The sequence below is a fragment of the Neopsephotus bourkii genome, unplaced genomic scaffold, assembly GCF_033783945.1.
Source record: "Neopsephotus bourkii isolate Nb327-2 ecotype Australia unplaced genomic scaffold, CSIRO-AGI_Nbou_v1 NB_2, whole genome shotgun sequence".
In the NCBI taxonomy this organism is placed as follows: domain Eukaryota; kingdom Metazoa; phylum Chordata; class Aves; order Psittaciformes; family Psittacidae; genus Neopsephotus; species Neopsephotus bourkii.
This window is the reverse complement of record NW_026900519.1, coordinates 50208-75521: the sequence shown is the minus strand read 5'-3', so window position 1 is coordinate 75521 and position 25314 is coordinate 50208. Positions and strand designations below refer to the sequence as shown.

At 62.0% G+C, this 25314-nt stretch overlaps 3 protein-coding genes across 7 annotated transcripts; all 3 read right to left on the bottom strand.

The window, feature by feature from the left end:
* Positions 1-160: 160 nt before the first annotated feature.
* Positions 161-2381, bottom strand: OCEL1 (occludin/ELL domain containing 1). Of its 2 annotated transcripts, none has more exons than XM_061345221.1 (6): positions 2271-2381; positions 1809-1909; positions 1201-1643; positions 946-1114; positions 657-761; positions 161-515 (listed from the first exon to the last, which is right to left on the bottom strand). In XM_061345221.1, the coding sequence occupies exons 1-6, from the start codon at positions 2281-2283 to the stop codon at positions 396-398; spliced, it is 951 nt and encodes a 316-aa protein (XP_061201205.1). In that variant the 5' UTR covers positions 2284-2381; the 3' UTR covers positions 161-395. The 2 variants fall into 2 exon arrangements, with proteins under 2 accessions (XP_061201205.1, XP_061200393.1); XM_061344409.1 differs by having other exon boundaries at positions 161-482.
* Positions 2382-3626: 1245 nt separating this feature from the next.
* On the bottom strand, positions 3627-13751 carry KCNN1 (potassium calcium-activated channel subfamily N member 1). Of its 4 annotated transcripts, none has more exons than XM_061375602.1 (10): positions 13658-13751; positions 8958-9073; positions 7749-8183; positions 7579-7674; positions 7066-7484; positions 5231-5372; positions 5037-5147; positions 4828-4955; positions 4124-4193; positions 3627-4028 (listed from the first exon to the last, which is right to left on the bottom strand). In XM_061375602.1, the coding sequence occupies exons 3-10, from the start codon at positions 8124-8126 to the stop codon at positions 3756-3758; spliced, it is 1617 nt and encodes a 538-aa protein (XP_061231586.1). In that variant the 5' UTR covers positions 8127-8183; positions 8958-9073; positions 13658-13751; the 3' UTR covers positions 3627-3755. The 4 variants fall into 4 exon arrangements, 3 of the variants coding, with proteins under 3 accessions (XP_061231586.1, XP_061230780.1, XP_061232381.1); XM_061374796.1 differs by lacking the exon at positions 13658-13751 and adding an exon at positions 12860-13012; XM_061376397.1 differs by lacking the exon at positions 13658-13751 and adding an exon at positions 12864-13007.
* Positions 13752-15500: 1749 nt separating this feature from the next.
* CCDC124 (coiled-coil domain containing 124) lies at positions 15501-23861 on the bottom strand. The gene is made up of 4 exons (XM_061372309.1): positions 23661-23861; positions 17958-18144; positions 17510-17624; positions 15501-17197 (listed from the first exon to the last, which is right to left on the bottom strand). The coding sequence occupies exons 1-4, from the start codon at positions 23817-23819 to the stop codon at positions 16993-16995; spliced, it is 666 nt and encodes a 221-aa protein (XP_061228293.1). The 5' UTR covers positions 23820-23861; the 3' UTR covers positions 15501-16992.
* Between the last annotated feature and the right edge of the window lie 1453 nt (positions 23862-25314).

Here is a 25314-nt window from a genome sequence, read left to right as displayed (position 1 = left end):
AGCCCGAAATGGGGGGGGGGGGGGGCGGCAGCCCGGGTTGGGGCCCTCTGGGGGTCCTGTGAGTGCAGGGCTGGGGATGCACCAAGACCCCCCTGAAGGCATCATTGTGCTTTATTAAACCCAGTTCTACACACACCCCCCCAACCCCCCCAGCTCGCACAGGGTGCAGCCAGGGCTTGGATCCCACACAGGAACAGGCAGCACCTACCCAGTTCCTGGGGCTCAGAGCACAGAGCACCCAAAGGACCCCGGAACCAGCAGCACGGGGAGCCCTGGATTCACTCTCAGCGCCCAGGTGGGTGCAATGGCAGCATCATCACCCCGCTCCCCAGCACCCAGCCCCTGCGGTCCCCCCTGGGGTCCCGGTGCCGGTACCAGGGTGTCAGTGCGGAAGCTCAGAAGGTTCCAGCGCGGTCACGGTCGTACTCCTGGATCCGCGCCTTGATGTGCGTCAGCTTCTGCTTCAGGTACTCGCAGCGCTGCTGCTTGGCCAGGAAGGCCCAATCCTGATGGATCTGTGCTCAGCCAGGAGGAACCTGGCACCATGCCCTGGCACCAGGGTCCTGCCGTGCCCTGGGGACCCCCCAAGCAGTGGGGAATGGGGAGAAACACCATGGGGCTTGCAGGAGCAGATCATGAGCCCTTCCCCTGTTTACCTTCTTCCTCACGTACTCATGCAAGACATGGGCCGTCCTGCTCCCATCCTGTGGGGCAAAGACACATCCAGGAGCCCTGGGGGCTTGGCCTGATGGAGCAGGGCCCTAATGAGGTACCAGAGCTGGGGAGTAAGAACCTCACCCCAGGGGTAGCTCCTGCTCCTTCATTTCCCTTGGAGCACTGCTGGTGCAGGATCCTGCACGTCCACACGTCCCCTCCAGCCCCCCCAGCCCACTGCCACCTTCCCAGATCATCCCCACCCTGCAGAGACGTCCCAGCTCTACACACCCAATGGGCCCACTGTGCTGCTGGTGCCTTGCCAGTGCTGCTGGCTTCCAGCTCCCTGGGGAGCGTGCTGCGGATCTCCCAGAGCAGATCCGTGTATTCCCACAGCTGATCCTGGAAGACGCCCTTGTAGCCTTCCCGCTGCTGGGAGCTGCGGATCACCGGATACCTTCTGCATGGCGACGAGGGCACAGGGCTCAGGGTGTTGCAGCTCCCCAGGGTCTTGGGGCCATTCCCATCCCTACGGGAGTCGCTTACACCACGTAGTCTGGGAGAGCTTGTGGCCAAGGTGCCGGTCCGGGGGGGACAGAGCTGGGCCCTGGCTCCTCCCGCCCCTTGCCAGAGGAGATGCTCTCTGTGGGTCTCCCTGATGCCACCGCCTCATCCTGGAAGGTGACGCGCCGGGTGCGGGCTGCCGGCGGCTTCAGGACACCAGGGATGGGGGTGAGGCTGCACGGGCGCCTTGGTGGGGGGCGCAGGGGGGGATCACCCCGTGCTGTCCCCGCTCCCGGTGGGGGCAGGACTTCCAAAGACATCCCGGTGCTTCCCCATCTGGAGCGGCAGGAGGCTGAGGGGCGGGCAGAGCGGTGCCGGGAGGATGAGGATGATGAGAGGAGCCCCAGCCAGGCAGGTGATGCTGGTGAGGAGGGGGCCATGGTGCAGCCCCCCGAGGGTGACGGTGCTGGCGTTTGCCGCTGCCGCTGCCAGGAACAGGAATCACAGGAGCCTGTTGAGAGCCAGGAGTGTCCCCCAGCCCCAGGAGGATGGTCGGGAGCAGCCAGGTTGCCCCCAGCCCCCACGAACCCCCAGATGGGATTGATGGAGGTGAAGCCAAATGCCCCTAGCCCAGCCTCAGGGTTTCATACCCGGTTCCTCGGCCATTGGCTCCCAGGGGACTTGGGGTGCTGGGGGTCCTCTGGGTGCATCTGGTGTCTGCTTCGCTTCCCTGTGTCCGGGCTGAGCCCCACTGGAGGAGAAGCCCTGAGATGAGCAGGGATGGCACCAAACCCCATGGCAAGACCACACAGATCGTGCTGTTACCAACTCTTTTTGTGTGCCTCAGTTTCCCCTGCGGGGCCGTTTGCCCGGCCCCTGCTGCCCTTTCCCCATTGCTCACCAGGAGCTTAAAAGTGGCCACTGAAAGGGGGGGATGTCACCTCCCCTGCTGTGAGCTTCAGCCTGGAAACCCAGGGTGGGCGGGCGCAGGGATGCGCTCGAGCCCTTCCAGGTGGGGAATGGTCCCTCACCACCACCACCGCCACCACGGACGCTGCGGATGCTCGCCGGGCCCGCTCCAGGCAGACCCCGCTGTCACCCCCCGCTGTTACCTGCCCGTTCCATGGTGGGATCCGGCCCCGGGGGTCACCGCGACGTCCCGCGGCCACCGCGGCCCGGCACCGGCGTTAAACATTAACAGCAATGCGCCACCCCCGGCGCACCGCGGGGCTGGAACCGCCCCGGCTCCGGGACAGCCCCACCGGGGGCCGCTTCCTGCCCCCACCTCTGCAGGGCCCCCGCACCACGTTTGGCTTTGCAAAGGGGGAGCCCGGGGACCTCAACACGGCCCCATCACCACTCCCCCACCCGCTGCTATGAGCTCCCCACCACCTGCCCCAGTGCACGTCGGGGGGTGCAAGCTCCCTCAGTGCGCTCACGGGGAGGTTTGGAGCCTCCCATGTCCGTCCCATCTCCCCCTCCAAGGTTCACAGCACGGGAACCCCTTTGCAGTGAGGGGGGGCTGCAAAGACCCCCCCCCAGAGCATGCCCCCCCCCCCCGGACCCCGTGTGTCCCCCCCACTGTGAGCAGAGAGTGACGCGTCCAGTTCAGCCTCCTTTAATGTGCACCTTGCCCCCCCCCCGCCCCCTCCCTGGGCCTCACAAAACTGAGGGTGCCAGCTGGGTAGTGAGGGAGGGGGGATTCAGAGCCCTGGGGGGTCCTGGCCTGCCCCAGTGCAAGGGGCTGCGCTCAGTATTGCATCCAGGAATCTCCCAGCACCATACAATGGTACGCCCCATTGTGGCCCCCCCTCCCTTCCACCCCCCCCTTTACAGATGGGGGAAACTGAGGCACAGAGAGGTGATGTGACTTCGCCAAGGTCACTTTGTGGCAGAGCCAGGAACAGAGCCTCCCTCCCTCCCTCCAATCCTTCACCCCCAAAGCTCAGTCCTGCCCTGACCATGGGCTCAGCCTCCCCCTCCACGCAAGACCCCCAGTGTCGCCCATCCTGTCCCCAGCATCCACCCCCCCAAACCGGGAGGAGAAGCCCCCAGAACCCCCCCAACGCTCAGGGCTCCTGTTTTCACACCCCTGCCTCCTCTTACCCTCTCCCCCCCAGCTCCTGCCCCCCATGGCTGCTCTATCCCTCCCCCCACCTGCTTCGGCCCCATCAGGGCTGCTCCTGTCCCCCCAGGGATGCTCCATTCCCCCACTGGCTGCTTCATCACCTCCCAGGGCTGCTCCTGATCCCCCCCTGAGCAGCTCCATCACCACCCCCCCCGCAACCCAGCTGCTCCCCTCCTCCCCCCGGGATGCTCCATCACCCCTGGCACAGTAACTCCTGTATCCTTCCCCACTGCCCCCCCCATACAAGCCCTGCTGGAGGCCAGGGCTCACTTCCCATCAGGCCGGGGGGGGGCACGGGATGGTCCGGGGAGGGGGGGGTGTGTTTCCAGCCTCATGCCAGCACAGTGAACGCAGGAAATTTATACAGGGCTTTACAGAACAAAGCTACTGAAATCAGCCACACGATGGCCAAGACATAAAGAGGGGCCCCGCTTGTGTGTGTGTGTGTGTGTGTGTGTCCTGCACCCCATCATCCGCTGTCTGAGGAGCTGGGGGGGGCGGTGGAGGGGGCGCGGGGGGCCCGCGTTGGGGTGCAGGGGGCAGTGGCGGGGCAGAGCCGGGGGGTCCAGCTCCCCAGGAGCTCGCGCTGCTGCTGCCCCAGTGCCTGGCTCACCAGCGCGGGCAGCGCTCGCAGGCTCAGCCCCAGCGCCTCCAGTTTGCTCTCCAGGGCACCCAAGCGCTTCTCCAGGTCCTCGTGGCGCTCCTGCAGCTCCGAGACCATGTCGTACATGATGTTCTGGGTCTAAGGGGGGAATAGGTGGGGGGGGGGGGGCAAGGTAAGCACTGGGACCCCAGCAGTGGGGTCCCTGCAGATGCCACCCCATCATAATCGCCCACCTTCGCCAGGTCCACCAACGTGTTGGCCTGGTCGTTGAGCTTCCGCTGCTCCATCTTCACACTCCTCAACCTGCAAAGACACAGGGGAGCAGGGTTAAGGGCAGCGACACCCCCATGGAGCCCACACCCCCTGCAGCACCCCAACATGCAGCCCGCGCATCCCCCCCCCAAGCACAGCTTCCATCGTCACCCCACACAAGCTGTGCTGCTGTGTGCCCCCCCCCCCCCAGTTATTTTGCAGCAAGGAGCCCATGCAGAGGGGGAGCAGCCAGAGGGGGGTGAACTTACTTCTGAGCTCTGCAGGGACAAGGCAGAACAGAGACAAAACACAACAGCAGGTTTAATACCACCACGAAGAGCACAGGGAGACGACAGCAGACGCAGCGCGGGCCTCCCCACAGTGTCCTCCCAAGCTGGGCACCCCTCAATCCCCCCCCCCCCCCCAAAGCAGGAGGCACCCAGAGGCTCACAGCCCCCAGCCCTGCTCCCTGCTGAACACAGACACATCAATCCCCAACCACCGGCTACCTCTGGGGTCACCCCAGCATCACCATCCGCATCCCCAAAACCTTGTGAAAGCATCCCACAGGCGGGATGGGGACAAGGGACAACCTGGCTCCCAACCCCAGGATCCAGGGAAGGAAGTGCCTGGATCCACTGGGAAAAATCTCCTGGTAGGAAGCAGGTAAAGGTTTGGCACTTACTGATGGATGGCTTGGAGGAACTTACGCTGGTGTTTCCGAACTTTGGCATGGTCGATCTTCTTCACCAGCTTGGTGTGTTTGTAGATGAGCCACGTTTCCCTGAGTACGTTGGCAGCAGCATTTTTCACCTAGAAGCAGCGGAGCAGCAGGATTAGGGCTGGAAGAAGGGGCTGGTCCCACAGGTGATGAGGATGAGGAGTGGGTCTTACCCGCTTTGTTAGCTGTGTATCCATCATGAAGTTGTGCACGTGTTTCTCTGCTTTGGTGAGCTCCAGCTTCCTGGCAACCACAGCGACCACCAGTGCAGTGCAGCCAGCACCCTGTGGGCACAGAGCCCCATGGTGAGGGCAGGAGCAGGGGGCTCAGCACTGCGTCTCCCCCCAGTCCCATTGCTGGTGCTCACCATGATGCCGGTGAGCAGACATACGCCCTTCCCGCAGTAGGTGTGCGGCACCATGTCCCCATAGCCGATGGAGAGGAAGGTGATGGAGATCAACCACATGGCCCCCAAGAAGTTGCTGGTCACCTCCTGCTTGTCGTGGTACCTGCCCAGGGCCGAACGCAGCCGCTGTCACTGCCCGGGGCCGGCGCCACCACCTGCCCCTCGCTTTGCCCATCAGTGGCTGCAGCCAGGAGGGTCCCCAAGCTCCCAGCCATGCTCCTGGCATGTGGGGACACTGGGTACGGCCACCCAGGGGTGAGGATTAACGGGGTGAGAGGTGCGGAGCAGCAGCCTCCAGACCTGGCTGGCAGCAACCTCCATCCTCCTAAAGCCCCCCTGAGATCTCAAAGCGCAGGACAGAGGTGCGAGCGCCAGACCCCCAAAGGAAGGGACGTCCTGGCCCTGCGGAGCAGGTCAGGGATGGCTGCACAGACCCAGAGCCGAGCACTCAGCACCCCACAACCCCCCCCCACCCCGAGCAAGCCCAGTGGCCCTGAGGCCACTGCGGGTGTCACTGGTGGAGGGAACACTGTGCTTGAGGATATCAACCATGGATGTGGATGGCCGTGCCCTGTGCCCCCCACACCCTCCCTGAGGGACTCCCAGCCACGGGACAGGGACATGCAGGGAGCAGTGGGGAGCCAGGGGGGAAAACAGGGGATGGAGCAAATGGGAACAAGCTGGGGGGGGGGGGGGGGGGGTTGGGCTGAAGCGAGCAGCGAGGCATTTAGGATTGCTGCACCCCTCCTTTGGGCTTGGAACCTCAGCCAGCCCCACAGGGCCACCAGCCCAAGGATGGCATCCCATGGTGTACCCCAGCCTGGGGCAGGGGGCTGCAGTGCCCCCCACTCCTCTCCATCCTCTCCAGGAACACCCGAGACTCCTCTGTGCTTGGTAAGAAGGGGAAACACGGAGCAACACCAGAGCCACAGAAAAGCCCTTTGGAGACTCTGCTCCGAAACATGAAGGATCCAGAGGCTCCTCTGGCTCAGCTGTGCTCCTTGCTGGGGGCTCCCCCCTGCTGGGGTCACCCCAGGACCCGCAGTGACTCCTGCAGCAAACCCATCCCTCCGAGAGTGCCCTGAGAGCTGGGGCAGCAGCACCCGCGCTCCAGGCCCCCCATACACTGCAATGGGACCCCCGGCTCATGCCCCCAGCACAGGGGGTACAGAAAGCAGCTGCTGAGGTTCCAAGCAGAAAAGGGCTCTGGCCCCTTTCCGTGCCCGCGGCCTCTTTGCTCCCCCCCAGGTCCTTGACACACAGCCCCCCCCCATGCTGGCTGCAGCTGATCCTAAACCCTCGGTAGCAGAAGCTGGGGGGGACGTCCCGTGCAGGACGCGCTCTCGGTCCCTGGGGTGACTCACAGTTTGTCCCTGCAAGCAGCAGAGTATCAGGGAGGGAAAACAAGAGCAGTTAATGCACGTCCTGGGGGTGGAGCGGCTGAGAAGGGACGAGCACGGGCTGGGCACCGGCACAAGCATCCCGGCATCCTGGCAGGCGCAGCTGAGGAGCACGGGCCACATCCCATGTGAGACCCCAGCTCCTCCTGATGAACCCCAGGGAGCTATGGGGGGGGCTTAGGAGAGGGCTGGGGCTCCAGCCACCCCCTCCTTGCCTTGGTTTTGGCTTGGTAAAACCACTGTGGCCACCACTTGAGACATGAAGGTCCTGCTGGAGAGTTCTGCCCCTCTTCTCCAAGGGGATTCTTCTCTCCCCCAAGCCCAGCCGGGGTCTGCACCGTGTGTCCTCAGCTGCATCCCAGCCCTGTGCCCCCCACCAGAGAGCACCCCCCGCACCTCTCGCACACTCGGACTGTCCAGGCAGCGATGATCCAGGAGGAGATGCTGAAGACAAGGAGGACAGTGCCGGGGCAGATGGTCATGAGGGTCTTCATGACGAAACGGGTGTTGAAGTTGATCTTGTTGAGGGCACCGATGCTGCGGGAGGAGGCGTCGGTGAAGAGCTTGCTGTGCAGCAGCATGACGCGCCCGATCAGGTACAGCCGCAGGAACATGGGGATGGAGAGGATGATGTCCACATCGGCGTCGGCCACCGAGGCAGCGTAGGTGAAGGCCAACCGTGCCGTCCAGGTGAAGAGGTACTGCCCGGGTATGGGGTGGATGGCGCAGACGATCAGCTCCAGCACAATGAAGAAGATGCGCTCATAGGTCATGGCGATGCGCCAGTCATCGGCACCGTTATCCACCATGAAGAGCTGCAGGGAGGAATGAAGGGATGAGGGGGGATGGGTGCTAGGACCCCGGGGGTGGTGCAGCCCCAGTGAGCACCTGCTGATGGGTGCCTCTCACCTGGATCTCTCTGGCATGGTACATGACGATGAGCCCCAGGAGGATGATGGTTGAGAGGCTGATAAGGCATTTCAGTGCAAACGAGTATGAGGACTCCTAAGAAGAAGCAGGCACCATGAGCCTCGATGGACCTACCCGGGCTCCTACCACCCCCCCAGCACTCCTCCTACCTTGGTGTAGACCCCCCAGGACAGCTCCGTCTCTGTGACCATGACCACGATGCCAAACATCCCAAAGATGAGGGCGTAATCGCTGAGGCGCTTCCTCTTCTCGAAGAGGGCTCGCCGGTGCCCCAGCTTGTACCCGATATTCTGGTTCCTCCGGGGTCCCCGGCCCCGGTCCTCGGCTGCATCCTCCCCTGGGGCTGCTGTCACTTCAGGATCCAGACCCCCAGGCTGCTCCGGCCTGGACACCACCACCTCGAGGCCAGGGGAACGGCGCGGTCGCAGCGGTTGGGTCTCTGTCTCCAGAGGGTGCAGGGTGCGTGTGGATGTGCTCAGGGGGCCCCGGGGCCGTGCCAGCCCCCCATTGTACCGGCAGCTGCTCATGGCTCTGGCAGGGGGGGCACCGAGCGATCCCGCATGGCTCAGCGGCGCCGGGGCGACCTGCGGGACACGGCAACGGTGTTGGGTCCCGGTACCCTCACCCCGGGGCACGTGCTGCCCATGCGCCGGCCTCGACGGACGGGCCCTGCCCGTGGGGACGCGTCCCCCGCCCGGGGGTCGCAGCCGCCTCCCTCCGCCCCCCCCGCCCTCAGAGGGCAGTGAGCGCAGGACGGGTCCTGCCGCGGGGTGTCCCCGGTGCTGGACCCTGCCCGCGGCCCCACCGGGACCGAGCTGCGCTCTCCCGCCGCGCCCCCGCCCGCCGGGGCTGCTGCCAGGGCTCGGCCCCCGGCCCCCAGGCCCCGGCCCCCGCTCGGTACCTGCCGCCGGGCCGGGCCGGGCCGGGCCCCTCCGCTGCCGCCGCCGCCGCAGCCCGGCTCGGTCCCGGGGGCGCGCGGCGGCGGGACCAGAGCGCTCGAGAGGGCGGGGCGGAGGCGGCGAGGAGGCAGCTCATTGGCGGAGACCATCCACACCTCCCCGTGACGCAAGACGTGCCCCGCCCCCGTCCCGCCCCCCGAGCTCCCCGCCCCCCTCCATGCGCTCCCCGCGCCCCCAGACCCCGCACAGACCCGCGTCCCCCACCCCCCCGTGACACCCGCAGCACCCCCCCATCACACCCCCCTGCATCCGAAACCCCTTATCCTCCCCCCATTCACCCCCTCCATCCTCCCCATGCCACCCCCAGCATCCCCACTTCACCCCCTCATTCCCCCTCCATTCACCCCCTCCTCCACCACCCCCAACGCCCCGCAGCCGCTCCCTGCACCCACCCCGTACCTGTTCGGGCTCCCCGGGTCCAGCCGGGTGGGGCCTTGAGGCATCAAGGGGTGCAGGGTCGGGGCCTGGCACAGGGGGGGTCCGGGGGTCCTGGTGCCATGGACTGCCCTCCACACCTGGCCACAGAGAAGATGTGGAGTTAGGGGGTCCCCAAACACCCCCCAGGGGGTCACTGTGTCTCATGTCCCCGCTGTGTACCCCAAGGCTCCACAGAGCCAGCGCAGCCCCACCAGCACTGGGGGGTCCCACAGCAGCGAGCACAGACCCCGCAGTGGAAACCGCACCGTTGTAGCCAGCACCGAGCCCAGCACTGCCAGCCCCCGTGCACGAGTGTGGTTGTGCTGCACAAGCAGCCCCACTGCACAACAGGCTGCACTGCACAACAGGCCCCGTTGCACTAGGGGCTGTGTCGCACGAACAGCCCATTGCACAATGGGCTGCAGCGCATGAAAGGCCCCATCACATCAACAGCCCCACTGCACACCGGGCTGCGCTGCACGAACACCCCACTGCACACTGGGCTGCACCGCACTGACGGAACCGTCGCACAACGGGCCTCAACACCCCGCTGCAGGGCCCGTGGTGGCACTGACAGCACTGGCAGCACCGGCCGGGGCTGATCCCTGCATGGGGAGCCAGGGCAGGTTCTGGCCTCTCCCCTCGTGGGGCTGCAGCTCCTGGATCTCTGGTCTCCTGCTGCAGCCCATCCCGGTAACATCCTTAACCTGGCATCGCTGCATCCCCCCACCTTGTCCTCATCCCTCCTGGTACAGGGACACTGGGAAGGTGGTGCTGCCACCAGCATCCCCCATCCATAGGGACCCCTTCCCTGTTCCCAATGGGCACACTGTAGATAGGGAAGGTGTTTTGCTGCCCCTCGGGCTGGGCTCCGGTACCCGGCTGCTCCCGGTGCGCATCCGGCGTTGCTGGCTCCCCTCCAGAGCCGGATCATTTTCTCTCCATTCTGCCAAATTTATCGCAGGAAAATGGGCTCCGATTTCCTTTAACTGTTCGGGTGGGGAATAAAACCCTACCTGGGGGGGGGTCCGGTGTTCCAGGGCTCTGGCCCCAGGCCCCTTCAAAACAGCGGTGCTGGAGCTGTGCCAGGGCCCAGCACTCACCCCAAGGCCTGTAAAACTTCTTGGCACCAGGAACGGGGCGGGTGAAGCCACCCCCAGTGGGTGACAGTAAATATCTCCTTAACCATCACTCTGTGGTCATGTCACTAATAGCTCCTGCTAATGGCAATCCAAATGCGCCCTATTAAATCCTCCCCCTGTCAGGACATCCATAGGGATGTTTCCAGCAGGATTCAGCACCCTGAGGGTTCATTCAAACTGTGAAGGCCAGAGGGGTACCAGCCCCTTGCTGGTGGCACATCCCCAGGAATGCTTGGGCAGGATGCACAGCACACGAGCACCCAGTGTCAGCCCCCCCCATTGCAGGGACGGGACCACGGTGGGTACCCCCGGCCTCAGCCATTGAACGTCCTTGAGCCACAGCCCTGAGTGTGGCTGCACTCAGCAGCTCCCAGTGATGCGGCAGCCCCAGTGTCGCAGGGGGGCTCCCGTCACCCACGGCAGCACCGGGACATGGTCTCACCTTCCCAGCGGGATGTGGGGGGGATCCTTGGGGACCTGGGGGGGATCCTGCCCTCAGATGTCACTGTCTTTAGAGAAGAGCTGGCTCTGGGAGGGATTGCAACGGTGAGAAAAGGGGTCCTAAGGGGGACCCTGTCTGGGGCAGCAGCACCTCACCTAGCACTGAGCAGCGACACGGATGGGGGGGACAGGGTTTAAACCCATTATAACTAGGCTGCAGCAGCCCCCACAGCCCTGGGGGTGGCTGTGCGGTGTCAGTGGGACACCCCCCCCGTGCCCCGCAAACAGTGACAGTGCCTCGGAGCAACTGCAGAGGAGGAGGGTGCAGCTAAAAATAGAGGTGGGCAGCGAAAGGCTCCCGCTGGGGATTTATTTATCACCCGCTTGCTAATTCCTGCTTGGGAATTGCGGGCCCGGGCAGGGAGGGGCAGGAATTTGGGGGAGCAGCGGGTGCCATGGCCATGGAACAGCTGCCATGCTGGGGGGAACCAGGGACTCCCCCGCACTATGGCACAGGGGCTCACGGCACAGCCTCAGGGCTCCCCACTGCCAGCACGGACTTTGTGGGTGCACAAAGTGCACCAGACCCCTCGCAGCCCTCCCTTCGTCCTCCCAAACCTCCCGCAGTGGCCCCAGTTCCCGCTGCCACCAAGCCCTGGCCATATGTCCCAGGCTGCAGAGCATCTGCCGGTGCCAGCAGGAGCCCCCGGCCCCCGCAAACCCGCTGGCATGGGGCTGGATGAGGGGTGAGCACCACTGCTGCAATGAGGGCAATGAGGCTGACCATGGTTTTGGGACCATCTGAGCCCCTTTGGGCTGGCAGAAGCACCGCCATAAGGCCCCTAAGCTTAGGATAGCACAGCCAAGCCCTTGCCACCGTGGGACCCCCTGTCCACCAGCAGCCAGGGCACCCCCATCCCTCCATGTCCACCCTGGTGCATCAGGGTGGGTGCGAAGGGGCAGAGCCCTGTACCAGGGATGCCAACACATGATCTGGCCCATTCCCACTCACGGGGTTGTGGGAGGCATTGGTCTGTGGGTTCCATGGCACAAGGGGAGCCGCATAGGATGGCACATAGGGACACGTGGGGACACCCAAAGCTCCCATCCCCACGCAGGGGAATCCCCGGCTTTTCCTGGGGTCTCCCTGCTATAAAACCTCCCTGGAGCCCTACCGGGACGCCGTGGGGCTGGATTGGGCCATGGAGGGACGGCACCGTAGCACCTGTGTCCCCAGGGCCTCCCCAGTCCCCTCTTAGCACAAGGGGAACCCCGTCCCCAGCCCTCCCACCGCAGGATGGGGAAGCGCCGTGGGGACACCCTACCTGTGCGGGTGCCTGCGGGGTGCGGAGCGGGGGGAGTCCAGGATCCCCACTTCCCCCTTTCGGCTGCCACCGCGCCAGCGTCCCCAGACAAAGCCTCCGCTCCGGGCTCTCCTGCCGCCGCCCCCCACCGCCGCTCGGCTCCAGCCAAGGACAAAGCCGCTTCGCCTGACTGCCCCCGCTGGGTCACCCAGGACCCCCCCCGCGGGCAGCCAATTGGGGGACACGGGAGTCCCCGCACCGCTATGGGGTAGGGGGGGCTCCCCTAAACCTCGCAGGCCCCTGTGGAGAGCCCCACGACCGCGCTGCGGGGCAGGGGGTCCCCGACACTGAGGCGGGGTCCCCGCAGTCTCCAACCCTGCGCAGGGACCCCAAGGTCACGGGGAAGGGCAGGAGGGCCCAGCGCACCCAACCGCCTGACGGCTGCACCGTGGCACGTCGAGGCCATGAGCGCCCGGTGCTGCCAGACCCTGCCGGCAGCCCCCAGTACCAGCCCCGGGCTCGGCCCCGCCATGGCCTCAGGTCCCGCCAGCACCGGTGCCACACTGCGTGCCAGTGGCACACCGGAGAGAGCGAGGAACAGGGGGCTCTGTGGTTGTGGTGGGTGCTGAGCTGGGTGCTGGCTCCCCCAGGCCTGTCCCTAGGGCCATAGCTCACCGGTGCGGTGCCGGCAGCCAAACCCTGTCACCAGTGAGAACCAAGAGCCCCCAGTTCTCTCAACCAGTTTGGCCGTGCTCCCCTTCACAGCCTCATGGCTTCAATTCCTGTGGCCACACTGTCCCCAAGGACAAAGACCCCAAAATCCCTTGACTCCAGCAGCAGGGGATTGCCCAAAGCAAAGCCTGGCCCCGCTTTGGGGACCCACACCCGGAGGAAGCCATCACCGAGGTCCCCACCAGTGCTGCCCACAAGGTTCCCACCGTTGCCATCCTTGGGGTTCCCCACCGCTGCCCTCACCACCCCCCCCTTCCCTGCTCACTTGCCGCGGCCCCGTGCTCTGGGGGGCGCCGGGACGAGCCGGGGGACCGGGTGAGGGCTGCGGGTACACGGTGGGGCCGCGGCCGCCGGAGCGTGGTGGCGATGGCAGCCGAGCTTCGGCGCGTGTGGAAGCCGCGGCGCGGGGGGGGTGGTGGTGGGGGAGAACCGGGGGTGCTTCCCCGCCCCCCCCCCCGGGCCCCCCCCCGCACAGCGGGCACTGACCTTGGGGCCGCGGCGCCGGCGGAGGACGGGGGGAGCACGGTATTTTTAGCCGGGTACGGTCACTCCCATCGTGTCCCCATTGTGGCCGCCGCGGGCTGCCCCAACCCCCCCCGGCTCCCCGGGCGCAGCTCTGAGGGGCTGAGTAGGTCCCCTCTGGTCCCGCACCCCCAGAGCCTCGGGATGCCCTAGGGGTCCCTTCCTCAAGGAGCCACAGTGCATCCTCCTCTGCCCCTCAGCATCCCCACTGCACTGGGGGGAGGGTTCCACACGAGCTGAGGGGATCCCCATGATCCAGGGAATCCCCAGGAATCAGGGGGATCCCCAGGAGGGAGAGGAGATCCTAGGAATCAGGGGGATCCTCGAGGGGGGGAATCCCCAAGAGTTAGGGGTGTCGCCAGCACCAGCAGCTCTCCAGGGGCTATGGGGGGTTTTCCAGAAGCTGGGAGGATCCCCCGGAGCCTGGGGGTATGCTAGGAATCAGGAGGAACCTCAGGAGCTGGGGGGATCCCAGGAGCTATGGGGGGCGGGTTCCCCCAACCCACCATTAACGCCGGCCCCCCCATCCCAAAGCACCCACCTGCAGACAGACCCCGGCCTCTGCTGCCCCCGGGCGCTGCCGCCGGTGACCATGGCCTGGCGTCGGTGGAGAGCCCGGTGCGCCGGGAGGTTCCGCCGGCGGCGCGGGATGAGCCGGGGGCCGGGGGCGCCTCGGGTCCCGCCTGGCCCCACGCGGCTGCTCCGTGCCTCGGTTTCCCCAGCGCGGGAAGTGCCGGGGCGGGTGCGGCGGCGGCGCCGGTGCTGCTGTGGCTCGGCTCGGCTCGGCTCGGCTCGGCTCACCCCGCGCAGCCGCGCACGCCGGCAGCCCCGCTATTGTCTGCAGCTAAATATAACCCGCCCGGGCTCCCCCGCTGCAAGCACCCACGGCACCGCCACCACCAGCACCATCCACCCGCGGTGCCCCCGGCTGCACCCGAAGCAGCCCGTTGTGAGCAGGGCCCAGCGCCCCCATCCCGCGGCACCACGGTGGGGAACTGGGGTCCCCCTTCCAGCAGGGCCCCGGCTCCATGTGCATCAACCGCACGGTGCAGCGGGGAGGGCGGTGAGCGTGGTGAGCGTTCCCAGCGGCCCTGCACAGGGAGGGACGGGTGAGGCTGCTGAGTTGTGAACAAAGCCCCGGGGGGGGGGGGGTACAAGGGGGTGTGAATAAAGGGGGTGCGCACGAGGGGTGCTTTGTGCAGGGGGAAACACACGCGCGTGCACGTGCAGCTCCGTGTGCGTGTGCAGGGGTTGCACACGCAGCCTCGTGCCGGCTGCTGCAGTGCGGGGGGGGGGGGGGCCATGGTGCAGAGAGCGATTGTGTGCGGGGAGGGGCTGCGGGGGAGGGGGATGCCCGGTGGGGGTGGGGGTGTTCCCTGCACGGCGCTGCGGGGATCCCAGCGCCTCGTGACCGCCTCCCCCCATCCCGGATTCCCCGCCCCCTCAGCCCGTTGCCATGGCAGCAGAAGGACCGGGGGGGAGGGGAATCCCCGGAGGGGCGGGGAAACCCCCCCCCCCCAGGAACTCCTTTGCGAAGGGGGTGCCCCTGCAGTGTGTGTGTGTGCAGGGGGTCCCTCATTAACCCCTTCCTGCACCGGGGATCCCCCACCACATTCCCTCTTTACAATGGGGGGGGGGTGTGTCCCGATCTCCCCCATCAATGGATTCCCCGCATTCATCCCTTCTTTGCACCTAGGAAACCCCCACCCTGCACTGGAGCAGCTCCCGTTCCCTAGCATGGGGGATCCCTTCCCTGAACTGGGGAGGGGCAGCCCTCCATTAATTCCCCCACCACCCAGCAAAGCAGGGGGAGATCACTGCATCATGGGGTGATCCCCTATATCATGAGGGGGATCCCCTATGTCACAGAGTGGGGGTTGCCCTCCCCAGGTGCTGCTATGGGGGCTCAGCCTCCAACACCCCAAGGCTATGGGGGGGCCCCCTCTGTGCCGCAGCCCCCCCGGGGGAGCAGCACCGCGCTGCCGCAGTGCCAGGGAGGAGGAGGGGAAGGAGGGTGGGCTCTGCTGCACAAAGCCAGAGCTGCGCAGGAGCTGGAGGCCCCTGCGCCACGGGGGTAACGGGTGAGGGCAGGGAGGGGGGGATCCCCGGACCCCCCCCTCGGTGAGGGGGAACACTGCAGCCTGGGGGGCAGGTCAGGGGAAACACTTGTGCATCCTTGGTTCACCACCGAGGGGCTGGGGGGGGTTCACCTTCACTACTACAGTTGAGTAAGACACACACCCCCTCTGCTGGGGGGGGGGCACAAAGGGGGTCCCCCCCCCCAAATCCCTAATCCAGGCAGGAATTAACTCCAGGAGGATTTTCAGCTACCATTTAAGGGAAGGCCCCCCCCCCCCCCCCTTTTCCTCAACAAGTGCAGAGGGTTGGGATTTATTGTTTTTAATGGGGTTCAAACACAACAAACTCCTCACAGAATGGGGGTGGGGGGGGAAGGGGCACTGGGCACCTTCCTTCCTGCATTTACCTGGGGGGGAACATACACCCTGGCCCAGCTGCCCCCTCAGCAGGGTGCAAGAGAGCCCCAAAACAGCCACTGCTGCTGCTCCTCGACCCACCCAAGTGCAAATGCTGCTGCTGCTGCCTCCAGGGCTCCAGCATCTCTCAGGAGCAACCCCGTGCAGGAATAGGGGCCACTCAGTGCCCGGGATGAGCCCTGGTGGTGCCACACCATGGGAAGGAGTGCCAGCGGGATGCTGAGCCAGCCCTGGCGTTGGCATTCCCTGCTGATCTACACAGGTAAAGCACCAACAGCAACAGGCACGGGTTTTAGGTCCCAGGAAGGAGTTTCGTTCCCAAAGGAGACCAGAAGAGATGTGAGAAGGGAAGAGAGGAAATCCCAGTGCTTGGTCATGGAGAGGAGCTCACCTGTTTCTTCTCCTGGAGCACTGGCACAGGCAGGTTCATGCCCTTGGTGCAGCAGTGGCTGAGCCAACATTCCCAATATCCTTCCACAGGCTCCTGCCCGAGCCTGGGAGCAGTCAGGGGAAGCAGTGATAGGAGAAGCAGCAGCTTCCCTGCTGGAGACAGGCAGCTCATTCGTTGTGCAGGGTCACAGCCCCTCCAGGAGCTCCTGTCCCCCCAGCAACGTGTGAGGCTCTGGGAAAGGCCCCCAGGGAGGTGACAAGAGAGAAGTGTGACACCAGTGTCCTGCAGGGATTGCGCTGTGCTGGGGGATTTCTCCTCTTCCTCCTCGAAGGTGTAAGGTTGTTTTCCCTCTTCCCCTGTAACTCTTTGCTGATGGAGCTTCTGCTCCCGTTGTGGTTCCTCCTCCCCATCTAACTCCAGCTGAGACCCAGAGGTGGCTGGCAGCAAGCAATGCCAACAGCAATCCCAGTCTGGAATCAATGTGGGGACATCCCAGCACCCAAGATGACACAAGCAACAGCGGGCAGGTGCCTTCCTCATGGTGCTTGCAAGAAATACTCACCCTGCAGAGGATGAGGACGCAGAGTTGGGGTGATGCAGTTTGGGTGAAGTCCAGCCTGGAAAAGGTTGCTGGGGGGTCCCCACCTTGGCAGGAAGCAGCGCTGAGGCTGCACCCTGGGAGCACTGAAGGGCTGGAAGCGAGTCAGTAGCTTGGTTTTGTTGTAACAAGTGGCTTAGGGGACAGGAGGCTGGCAGTGGTGTGTCCTGGTCATGCTGCACCAGCACGCCCAGGGGGACAGGACCATGCAGGGTCCTGAGCTGTGGCCTTGTGCCTATCTTAAATCCAAGAACAGACAGAAACTGGGGTAGGGAAAAGGAAACAAAAGGAGAGGGGGTTCCTCATGTCTCCTGTTCTCCTGGGAGCAGAGCCCTGAGGGCTCCAGCCCACTCTCCATGGGGGGTGGTGTGTGTGATTGCTCAGCTCTAGTTCTACTTCTGGCTGTTGTAAGCCTTGTGCCGCTGGTTCATGGGGTTCTCTGGAGACTTCATCCACTCCTTCTTGAGGAGCTGCTTGAGCTGGGACAGGCGCATGTTGGGGTTCTCCTGCTTCAGGCGTGGCAGGTTGAGCTCCTCAAAGGCCGTGAAGGCGGCTTTCATCCGGCGCTCCGGGTGCCGATCCAGGTCATTGGCAACGCTGCCAGGAGGGAATTCACAGGGAGCCACATGTCAGAGCCACCTCCAGCAGCATCACTAAACCCCTGTCAGCACAACCAAGTGCCTACAGAGTAACTCGGGTGATAAAGCAGGAAGCCCTGTGATACTCCTCCCACCACTTCAAATGCTCTCCAAAGAACAACAGGCCAAGGGACAGGTCCTGTTCTTGCTGTTGAGATAGGAACTGACAATCAGAGCATAAAGAGCCAGTTCTGGGGGAGGATCTGCAAGAATTTCTCTGAAGGGAAGCAACACCTTCAAAGGAGAGAACTGCTGCAATAGAGCCACGTACCTGAGGACAGCAATGGCATCTTCAATCGTTCTGGCCTCCACTGATCCTTCCTCCAGTACCCTTCTGTTGACGTTCTCTTCCAAGGGGACCTCCAAGTGAGTCTTCTCCTTCTCCACTGCACGGGGGGGGATGAAATGAGAGCTGTGAATGTCAAATCCAGCCTGTGCAACACCCTCCTAAGGTTTTCCAAAGCACCCTGAGGAAACCCAGGCAGAGCTCAGTCTCAGTCCTCTACAGCTCTGTTCCTCCACCTCAAGGTGACAGGAGGTTTCTTCTTCCCCCCCATCTGATCGTTAGACACAGCAAAGCATGCAGCACACAACAGCTACAGGCAGCTCTTGCTTTCCAAACACCTTGCCCATCAGCAAGGGCACGTGCAGAAGGAAGAGCCCCCTTCCCACTCCCAGTCCCCCGTGGCCGTCAGGGCCTTTCTGTGGTAACACCAAACCTGTCTCTGCGTTCTCCTTCTGCTGCTGGTCTTTCCTGATTGTCTCCTCGATCTGGGCCCTGGTGACTTTGCCTGGAGTGACCTGCTTGGGTGACTTCCCCTTCAGCTTTGAGTCTTCCTCCTCCAGCAGACGCTGCAGCTCCTTCTTGCGCTCCAGCTGCTCCAGGCGCCGCTTCTCCCGCTCTTCCTGAAGGGAGAAAGGATCAGCTCACTTCCACCCTTACAGCTCCATAGGGTGGAGGGATCCAACTAGCCCTTACAGGAGAAGGGTACCCTGCTAGAGCAGGAACAGGCACCTCACTTCTGTAGCTAATGCAGCACTGACCTCCTGCCACAGGGGATGTTGGCTGGTTCCCCCCAGTGAGACAGTGATAGCCGGACCCTTTGCGTAATCATTCTCTGCCCTATGTGCACTCACACACGGGCTCCTTGGGATGGCAGGGCTGTGAAATGCAACTCTGATGACAATCACATTAAGTTCTCCACTTCAAGAAGTGGTCAGAGGTTGAAAGTTCAGCAGTTGTTTGAGAAAAGCCAGTCAAGAGGCTGAATTAATCCTCAGGTCTGGCTCAGGGCAAGCAGGGAGACCAAATCCTACAAGCAGTGCAGCTTCAAGTGCTCCACAAGGAGGTTAAGAGCCACTTTGCCCTCCAAGGCCCAGGGAAGAGGCTGGCAAGACCATGCAATAAACCCTTAAGGGCTTTCAGCACCTTGGCTTTGAGTTTTCTTCCTTCTCTCCCCTGCAGAAAGGAAAACAAATGCAGTGTCACTGGCTTCAGAGCATTTCCTACCTCAGTTAGTTACACGGACACTTAATTCTGGCTCTCATCCATTATTCACTGGGATGGCTCAAGGAACTCATGGAGCATTAATGGAATAGGTTTACTCAAAGGCAGCAAACCCAGCCCAGCAGTAACACAACCCGTTACCATCAATGTCCAAGGAGCAGAATTATGCATGCTGGGGTAGGGCCCACTTGAGACACATGAGCAAGGCTGGGCTTTGAGATGCTATGAAACAAAAGAACCCCCCAAGCTGCTCCACAGCTCAAGAGTTTAAAGCAAACCTCATAAAAAACAGAATCAAAGCCTACAATTGCTGTATTAAATCACCCCCTCAGGCTGCTGCTGTTTGCATCAAGGACCAGACCTTTCAAGGGAAGGGAAAGAAAAGCTCACCCAGCAACACTGGGAGTAGCTGGGGCCAGGATGGGAAACCAGACTTTGGAGGGATGGAGCCGTTATTGCAAGTGGCTGTATTCAAAGTCTTGGTCATTTAGTGCTCAGTGCCTTGACCCACAGCACTGGGGTGTTATTTCCAAGTGCAAACTCACTTCAAGCCACCAGCTCCAGCTTTCCCTGCCCAATGCTCTCCTGTGGGGCCTTTCTCTCTTCTAGCAAAGGCTGAGTAAACAAGTGTCCTCAGGCTTCCAGATCAGGAGGGATTTTGGCCTGGAACAGGCAGGGTGTCATACAAAGAAGGGGAAGGCTGCCTTTAAAATGGATACACAGGGATATGCCTGAGCAAGAGCCACCAGGGTGCTTTACCACCTCCCTCAGCACAGCTCCAGCTCCAGCTCCTGACAGGGTGTCCAGGTTGGCCACCAGCCTCTGGTGGCCTCTTTTTAGGAAGAACGCAGAAAAGCCCCTCAAACTGGAAAGTTTAATGTGCCAAAGCAGAAGGAGGCACCCAGAAGTCACTGAAGGTCCAGCAGTCAGATGGAATAAGCCGTTTAATTAGATGTAAAGCACCTGCAAGAGAAGCAGCACTGTGTACTCCAGGTACTGGTATCATGCCTGGAACACGGACTGGTGCAAACGTCCCAGCTCTAAAGCTCAGGGGTGATGAACAATGTAACCCAGAGAAGCTGCTGGCAGGGTGAGCACAGCAAGGCTGCAGGTGTGGTTGTGGCCTTGAATAATTCAGGAGCCACATAAGGAGAGGATACACGAGTACTAAGGACCTAAGGGAAGGGAGCAAGCCAGTTCAGAACTGTTATTTATAGCTAGAAAAGATTCTTTTACCCATTTATTACACAAAGGGACCTGTCCTCCACTGCAGCCAGCTCAGCATCACACAGCTCCTGCTGAGACACATCTGACAGAGCAGAGATTCCAGGGTAATGCTCTGCTGCCATTTCCAAAGAGGAGAGAGCCACTTGGCCAAGGGGAAACAGGCACACGTAGGGCACGGAGGCTTCCTCCTGCCCTATTGGCTGCGGGGGACCTCTGGTGACTCCTCTCCTCCAGGGTGAGCTACTCTCTGCTCTCTGGCATTTACACCCTAGCTGCTATTTGCAGGCAGGAAGTAAGCTGGCACCAATCCTCAGGTGTCACAAGACCTGTAAAATCTACACACTCAGGTTTCCCCTGTGGCCTCTCACATCCACGTCTGCTCTGCACCATCTGCAGGGCTTCAAAGCAGCAGCTCTGAGCCTCCTGCTCCCTAAGCCCAAAGCCCCAGGGGCCTGAAGCTGTCAGCTTTGTAGAGAGTTCTCAGGTTGGGCCAATCCAAACTAATGCTTTATGCATCACCTTCAAAGTCCTGATGAAAGAGAGGTTTGGATTTGTCCAAGTGGAACATACCTGTAAGAAAACTGGAAAGGATATGAATGATCTTCTGCCTCAATATTGCTGCACTTACAGCAGCAAAGGGGGTGATTCCTTTAGCTGGACACTTCTGTTCTTGTTCCCCAGGATTTATGTGTTGAAACAGGAGTTTCCAGTCTTGCAGAGAACTGACAGGGCAACTCAGAAGAGCTTTAGTGAGGCAGAAAGAAACCAAGGTCCCACACGCATGGCTTTGAAAGCAAGTCGTCAACTGAAGCAGGAGCACTGCTCATCAGTGCAACAGCCTGAGGAAGGCTGGAAAGCACTCTGCTCCTTATAGGGCAGAAGGGAAAAGCAATGCACAGAGATGATTCAGTTGCAAAGTGAGTGGGGTATAACCAACCTGGAGCATGGCCAAGTGCTCACCAGGCTCTCTGAGGCACTCCAGAGCTTTGAGATGAGATCAAACACACTCCTCCCATCAGAGTTCAGTACTGGGTACCTGGTACCACACAGAGGTCCTCCAAAGCGGGGAGAACAGTCACTTGCCCTGTTTTGCATTGGATGTGAACAAGAGCTGCTGCTCACAGCTCAGTAATTCCACGCTGAATCAGAGGAGAGGGAAGAGAAAGTCACCACTCACCCGCCTGCGCCACCACTGAGAGCTGCAGCCCCACAGCCTCTGAGCACAGCTACAGGGAATGAGGGGGACAGAAACCACGTGCCAAGGGGGTACTGCTCCCTCCTGCACCATCTGCACCCTTCCAGCACTACTTACCCTACACTTAACTGGAATCTTTCCCCAGATCCTGCACACACAAGGTCTTCTTGCTCCTGTATCACCCACACATTCTCTTTTCACCATTCTCACTGAGTTTGGGAAGGAGATTGGAAATCTGGCTGCAGCCCAGCTAGTGAGATCTTCCCATGTGTCCCCAAGGTCACCGAGAGAAGGTCTGACTGCTCCAGCAGATGTAATGATTTGTCACCCTTCCAAGGAGCTTCCCCAGGACACACACCCACGAACCTGCGGCTGTTCCACCACCAGACACACTTTAGGTGTCTCTCTGCACAGAGAAAACCCTGCTGGGATCAGGCTGCTGAGGAGCATGGTGCTGAGCTGGAGGATCTGACCCTTCACAGGGGGAGCGGGAAGGGCCAGGAAAGATGAAAACACCCAAGTGTTGAAAGGAAAGCAGTTACCCAGGTTAAAATTCCAGCAAGGAAGATGCAGATCCTGTGCTTTCCAGCTGGAGCTCTGCAGGGAAGGTGCCAGAGGAGGAATCACACATTGCAGAGCTCAGATGTTCCTTTATGCATCACAGAGTCAGCAAATGAGCATCGTCCCCTGGTAGCAGGGCTCAGCTCCGGAGGCTGCTCTCAGAGCAAGGGGGTGGTGGCATTTAAAGAGACCCCAAATGCAGAGTTTGGCCTCAGCACATTCCAAAGGCTTCCAGCCCCTGCTGCCCTTTGGCAGTGCAGGAATCCTGGGGGCGCAGCGTTACCGCCATCGCCTGGAGAGCGGGGGAAGCGCTGGAAGAGGTGGGAAGAGCTGCTGGGAGCATCCTCCTCCACACAGCACCATCCCTTCCCCGGGGGCGGTAGCTGAGCCCCTGCTGCAGCACACGGCCAGCAGCACTATTCCCAAGCCAGCACCACCTGCACAGCAGTTACTCCTCCACGGAAGCCTGACTTCTGTGAACAGTTTGGTTTCTACCCTCTCCAGGATGGGGATGGAAAGTCATTTACAATCCACATCCCATCCCTGCAATGAGGCACAGGTGGCTTCTTCCATTCTCCAAGGAGATGCTCCACTTGGATGGCACTGGAGAAGCAGCTGAGGAAGACACATATCATTCGTACGTTGGCTACTTGCTCAGCCACACAAAGGCCCAGCTTAGGCAGGAAGAGCTCCTGTGTAGGTGCCATAGACACAGAGCCTTTCTGGCAGGAGAACTTCCTGTATCCAAGCAGAGAATACCACTGCTGTGAGGGATTTGTGGGAAGCCAACACGCTAAACGAATGCTCAGGTGAAATTCAGACATAAAAGACCATGGCTGTGCTGATGCATGGAGAAGGGTGGATGATGTCCTGAGTGCAAACTGCCCCACCGGCTTCTCTAAAGCCCAGTCTGGGGCTCTGGGATGGAGCCTGGTTTCCCAGTTAGCAATTCCAGGTCCTGACACAGGCCCCTCTCCAGCCTGCACACTCCTGCCCTGCAGGAGGCTGCTTTGGAAGCCCAGTCACTGTTGGCCAGGTCTTAAGGAGAGCAGTAAGAAGTCCTTGTTCCAGGAAGTAATTAGGCAGTGTTCCAGGATCGGGATGGGGCCCAGCACACAGGACTCTGAATGCCAAGACACACGTTAGGGGTGAACTCATGGGATCACACTGGCCTCCTGCTGCCCAGCCCGTCTGTACCAACACTGGCGCAGTTCAGAGCAGCACAAACCCAGTAACCCCCCAAACCCCATTTATGTGGTCAGTAGAAGCCCTGTCTCCGTAAGGGGAAAGGAATCACTTCGCAAGAGGCAGCAAAGTCATCACAACAGTTGTTTCCACCCAACCAGAAGGTGGGTTTATCTAACACTGATGCAGGACAACATTAAACCCTAAAGAAGCCAGGAAAGAACATGGAAGTGTTCTGTTACTGAACATGGAGGCTAACAGGGGAAGCAAGCTGGTAAGAGCAAACTGGAGAGAACCCTTCAAGTGAAATGTGTCCTGATGTAACACAAAGTGAGGAAGGAAAACAAAAAGCTTTGGAACCTTTAACTCTGCTGATTTCTTCTTCCTTCTAGAAGAGTCAAAGACCAGTTAAGAAAGGAAAAGAAAACCAAGCTCAAGAACTGCTTGGTCAAGAATCAAGCCCCCAGGCAAAGTTCCTGATCTTTTCCTGAGTTCAGTTTTAAGTCATTCCAACAATAAAGCTTTTCCTGCCTCCCTTGGGAAGCATTAAGATCCACCACATTTTGGAATTACACAGCAGAGCTTACACTTACTCCCACACTTGGCTTGTTTTAGCTCCCAGAGGAGCCACTAGTGCCAGCTCTTCTACCCAAAACTAAGCTGAGGACAATATGCAGGGACAGCAGAGGAGAAGCAACCCCTCCTAAGCAAGCCTGGAGCTCCCTTTCTCCCTGCCCAGCCATTCACCTTCCTCTGTTCCTTCCTCATCACGTGTTTGTCTTCATCCTTCCAGTAGGCATCTTCCAGCTCCTGCTGCCGTTTGGCATCGGCTGCTGCCTTTGCCTCAGCCTTCCTCACGCGGGCAGCAGCCGACTTGGTGTTTTCCCCTTGGAACTTCTTGGGCATCACTCAAGGTGATCTGCAGAGGAGAGCAAACGGTTCAGATCCTTGCCCTATAGGTTTGGGTTCATTGTCACCCTGTGAAGCCTGCAGGTCACCAGGAAAACCCCTTATTGCCTCACACTGGAGCTCCTGGGCAACCTCCCAGCTCATCCAGGAGGAATCCTGCTCACTCCATCTCACATCCTCAGCAGGGGACAGCCCCTCCTGCCTGTTTATTGTGCTGCACCCTGACAAACAGCACAGACTGTGTCAGCCCCTCTGCCTGACTGTGCACACACAGCCCCGTGGCCCTGTTTCACAGTCACCTCCCCTGGGTCACCCAGGGAGGAAGAGTCCAACAGGAGCATCGCAATCAACCAGACACCAATAAAGGCCCTTCCCAGGCCGCTGCCCATCCGGGCACTGCGCTCTGGATCTTAAATCTTCACTTTCAATGGCAAACCCCGACCTGCTGAACAAGAAGCCCCAGAGAAGGGCTCTAGGTAAGGCTGGCAGCTCTAGCCTCAAGCTTTTAAGAGCCCGGCCTGGATCAAATCCCTTCTCCCACCCACTCCTGCTCTGGCCCTTCCTGAAGGGCACGGGCCGCAGCACCCACCGGCCCTGCCCACTGCCCACCCCGGCCTCGGCTGCCTTTGTTGGGGACACGGAAGCCCTCCCTGCCTCCCCAGACCCGCGTCCTTCCCGCCGCCCCTCTGCGGCCCTTCCCCTTTCCCCTCTCCCCTCAGCCCCGCTCCCAGCCCTCCCTCAGGGCTCCCCTCGACCTCCCCTCTCCCCCTCTCCCCCTCCGCATCCCCGGCCTTGCCCAGCCCCTCACACCGGCCCCAAGGCGAGGCCTGGCCTAGCCCCGCCGCCCGGGACCCCTCCTACCCTGGCCTCGCCGGCTCCGGCCGTCGCGCGTGTGCAACGTCACCGCCGCGCGCTGTCGCTCCCGCGGGAGGGGCGGGGCGGGGCGAGCGGCGCCAGCGGTTCCTTGGGGGGGGGGGGGGGAGCATCACGTCGCCGCCGCCATCTTTGCTGAGGGCGCCGTCCCTTCTAGACAAGGCCCGGGGGCGTCAGGGCCCGGGCGGCACAGACGGAGCGGCAGCGCCCACAGCGCGGCGTGAAGGCGGGGAAAGAGCCCGTCCGTCGACCGCCGCCGGCTCTGCCCGGCACAAAGATGGCGCCACCCTCCGAGCGGCTCCTGCGGCGGCGGTGGGTGGGGCTAGGCGGGGCGGGTTGTCGCACGATGGGCGGGGCTTGGCGGGGCGCTGCCAATTGTTATCAGCGTAGGGCGTGGCTTAGCAGAGCAGGGCCCGCCCCCCACTGCTCCCATTGTACCCCATTGCCCGCCATTGACTCCTATTGCCCCCACTAGCCCCCACTTCCCCCATTCCCCCATTGTCCCCCATTACCTCCTCTTGCCCTTATTGCCCCCCCACTGCTCACATTGCCCCCCCATCCCCATAGAGGCAGCAGCTGCTCCCTGGTTTCCTGCAGCCCCCCAAGGATGGGCTCCTCC

Coding starts and splice junctions, on each gene's coding strand:
- OCEL1 (XM_061345221.1), bottom strand. Junction 1,115..1,200: donor GCTCTCCCAGACTACGTGGT/GTAAGCGACTCC, acceptor GTCGCCATGCAG/AAGGTATCCGGTGATCCGCA. Junction 516..656: donor ATGAGTACGTGAGGAAGAAG/GTAAACAGGGGA, acceptor GGCTGAGCACAG/ATCCATCAGGATTGGGCCTT.
- KCNN1 (XM_061375602.1), bottom strand. CDS start 8,126: ATGAGCAGCTGCCGGTACAATGGGGGGCTGGCACGGCCCCGGGGCCCC. Junction 5,373..7,065: donor ACAGTCCGAGTGTGCGAGAG/GTGCGGGGGGTG, acceptor GGCCCTGGGCAG/GTACCACGACAAGCAGGAGG. Junction 4,029..4,123: donor CGTTGGTGGACCTGGCGAAG/GTGGGCGATTAT, acceptor TTCCCCCCTTAG/ACCCAGAACATCATGTACGA.
- CCDC124 (XM_061372309.1), bottom strand. CDS start 23,819: ATGCCCAAGAAGTTCCAAGGGGAAAACACCAAGTCGGCTGCTGCCCGC. Junction 18,145..23,660: donor TGAGGAAGGAACAGAGGAAG/GTGAATGGCTGG, acceptor TTCTCCCTTCAG/GAAGAGCGGGAGAAGCGGCG. Junction 17,198..17,509: donor GATGCCATTGCTGTCCTCAG/GTACGTGGCTCT, acceptor CCCTCCTGGCAG/CGTTGCCAATGACCTGGATC.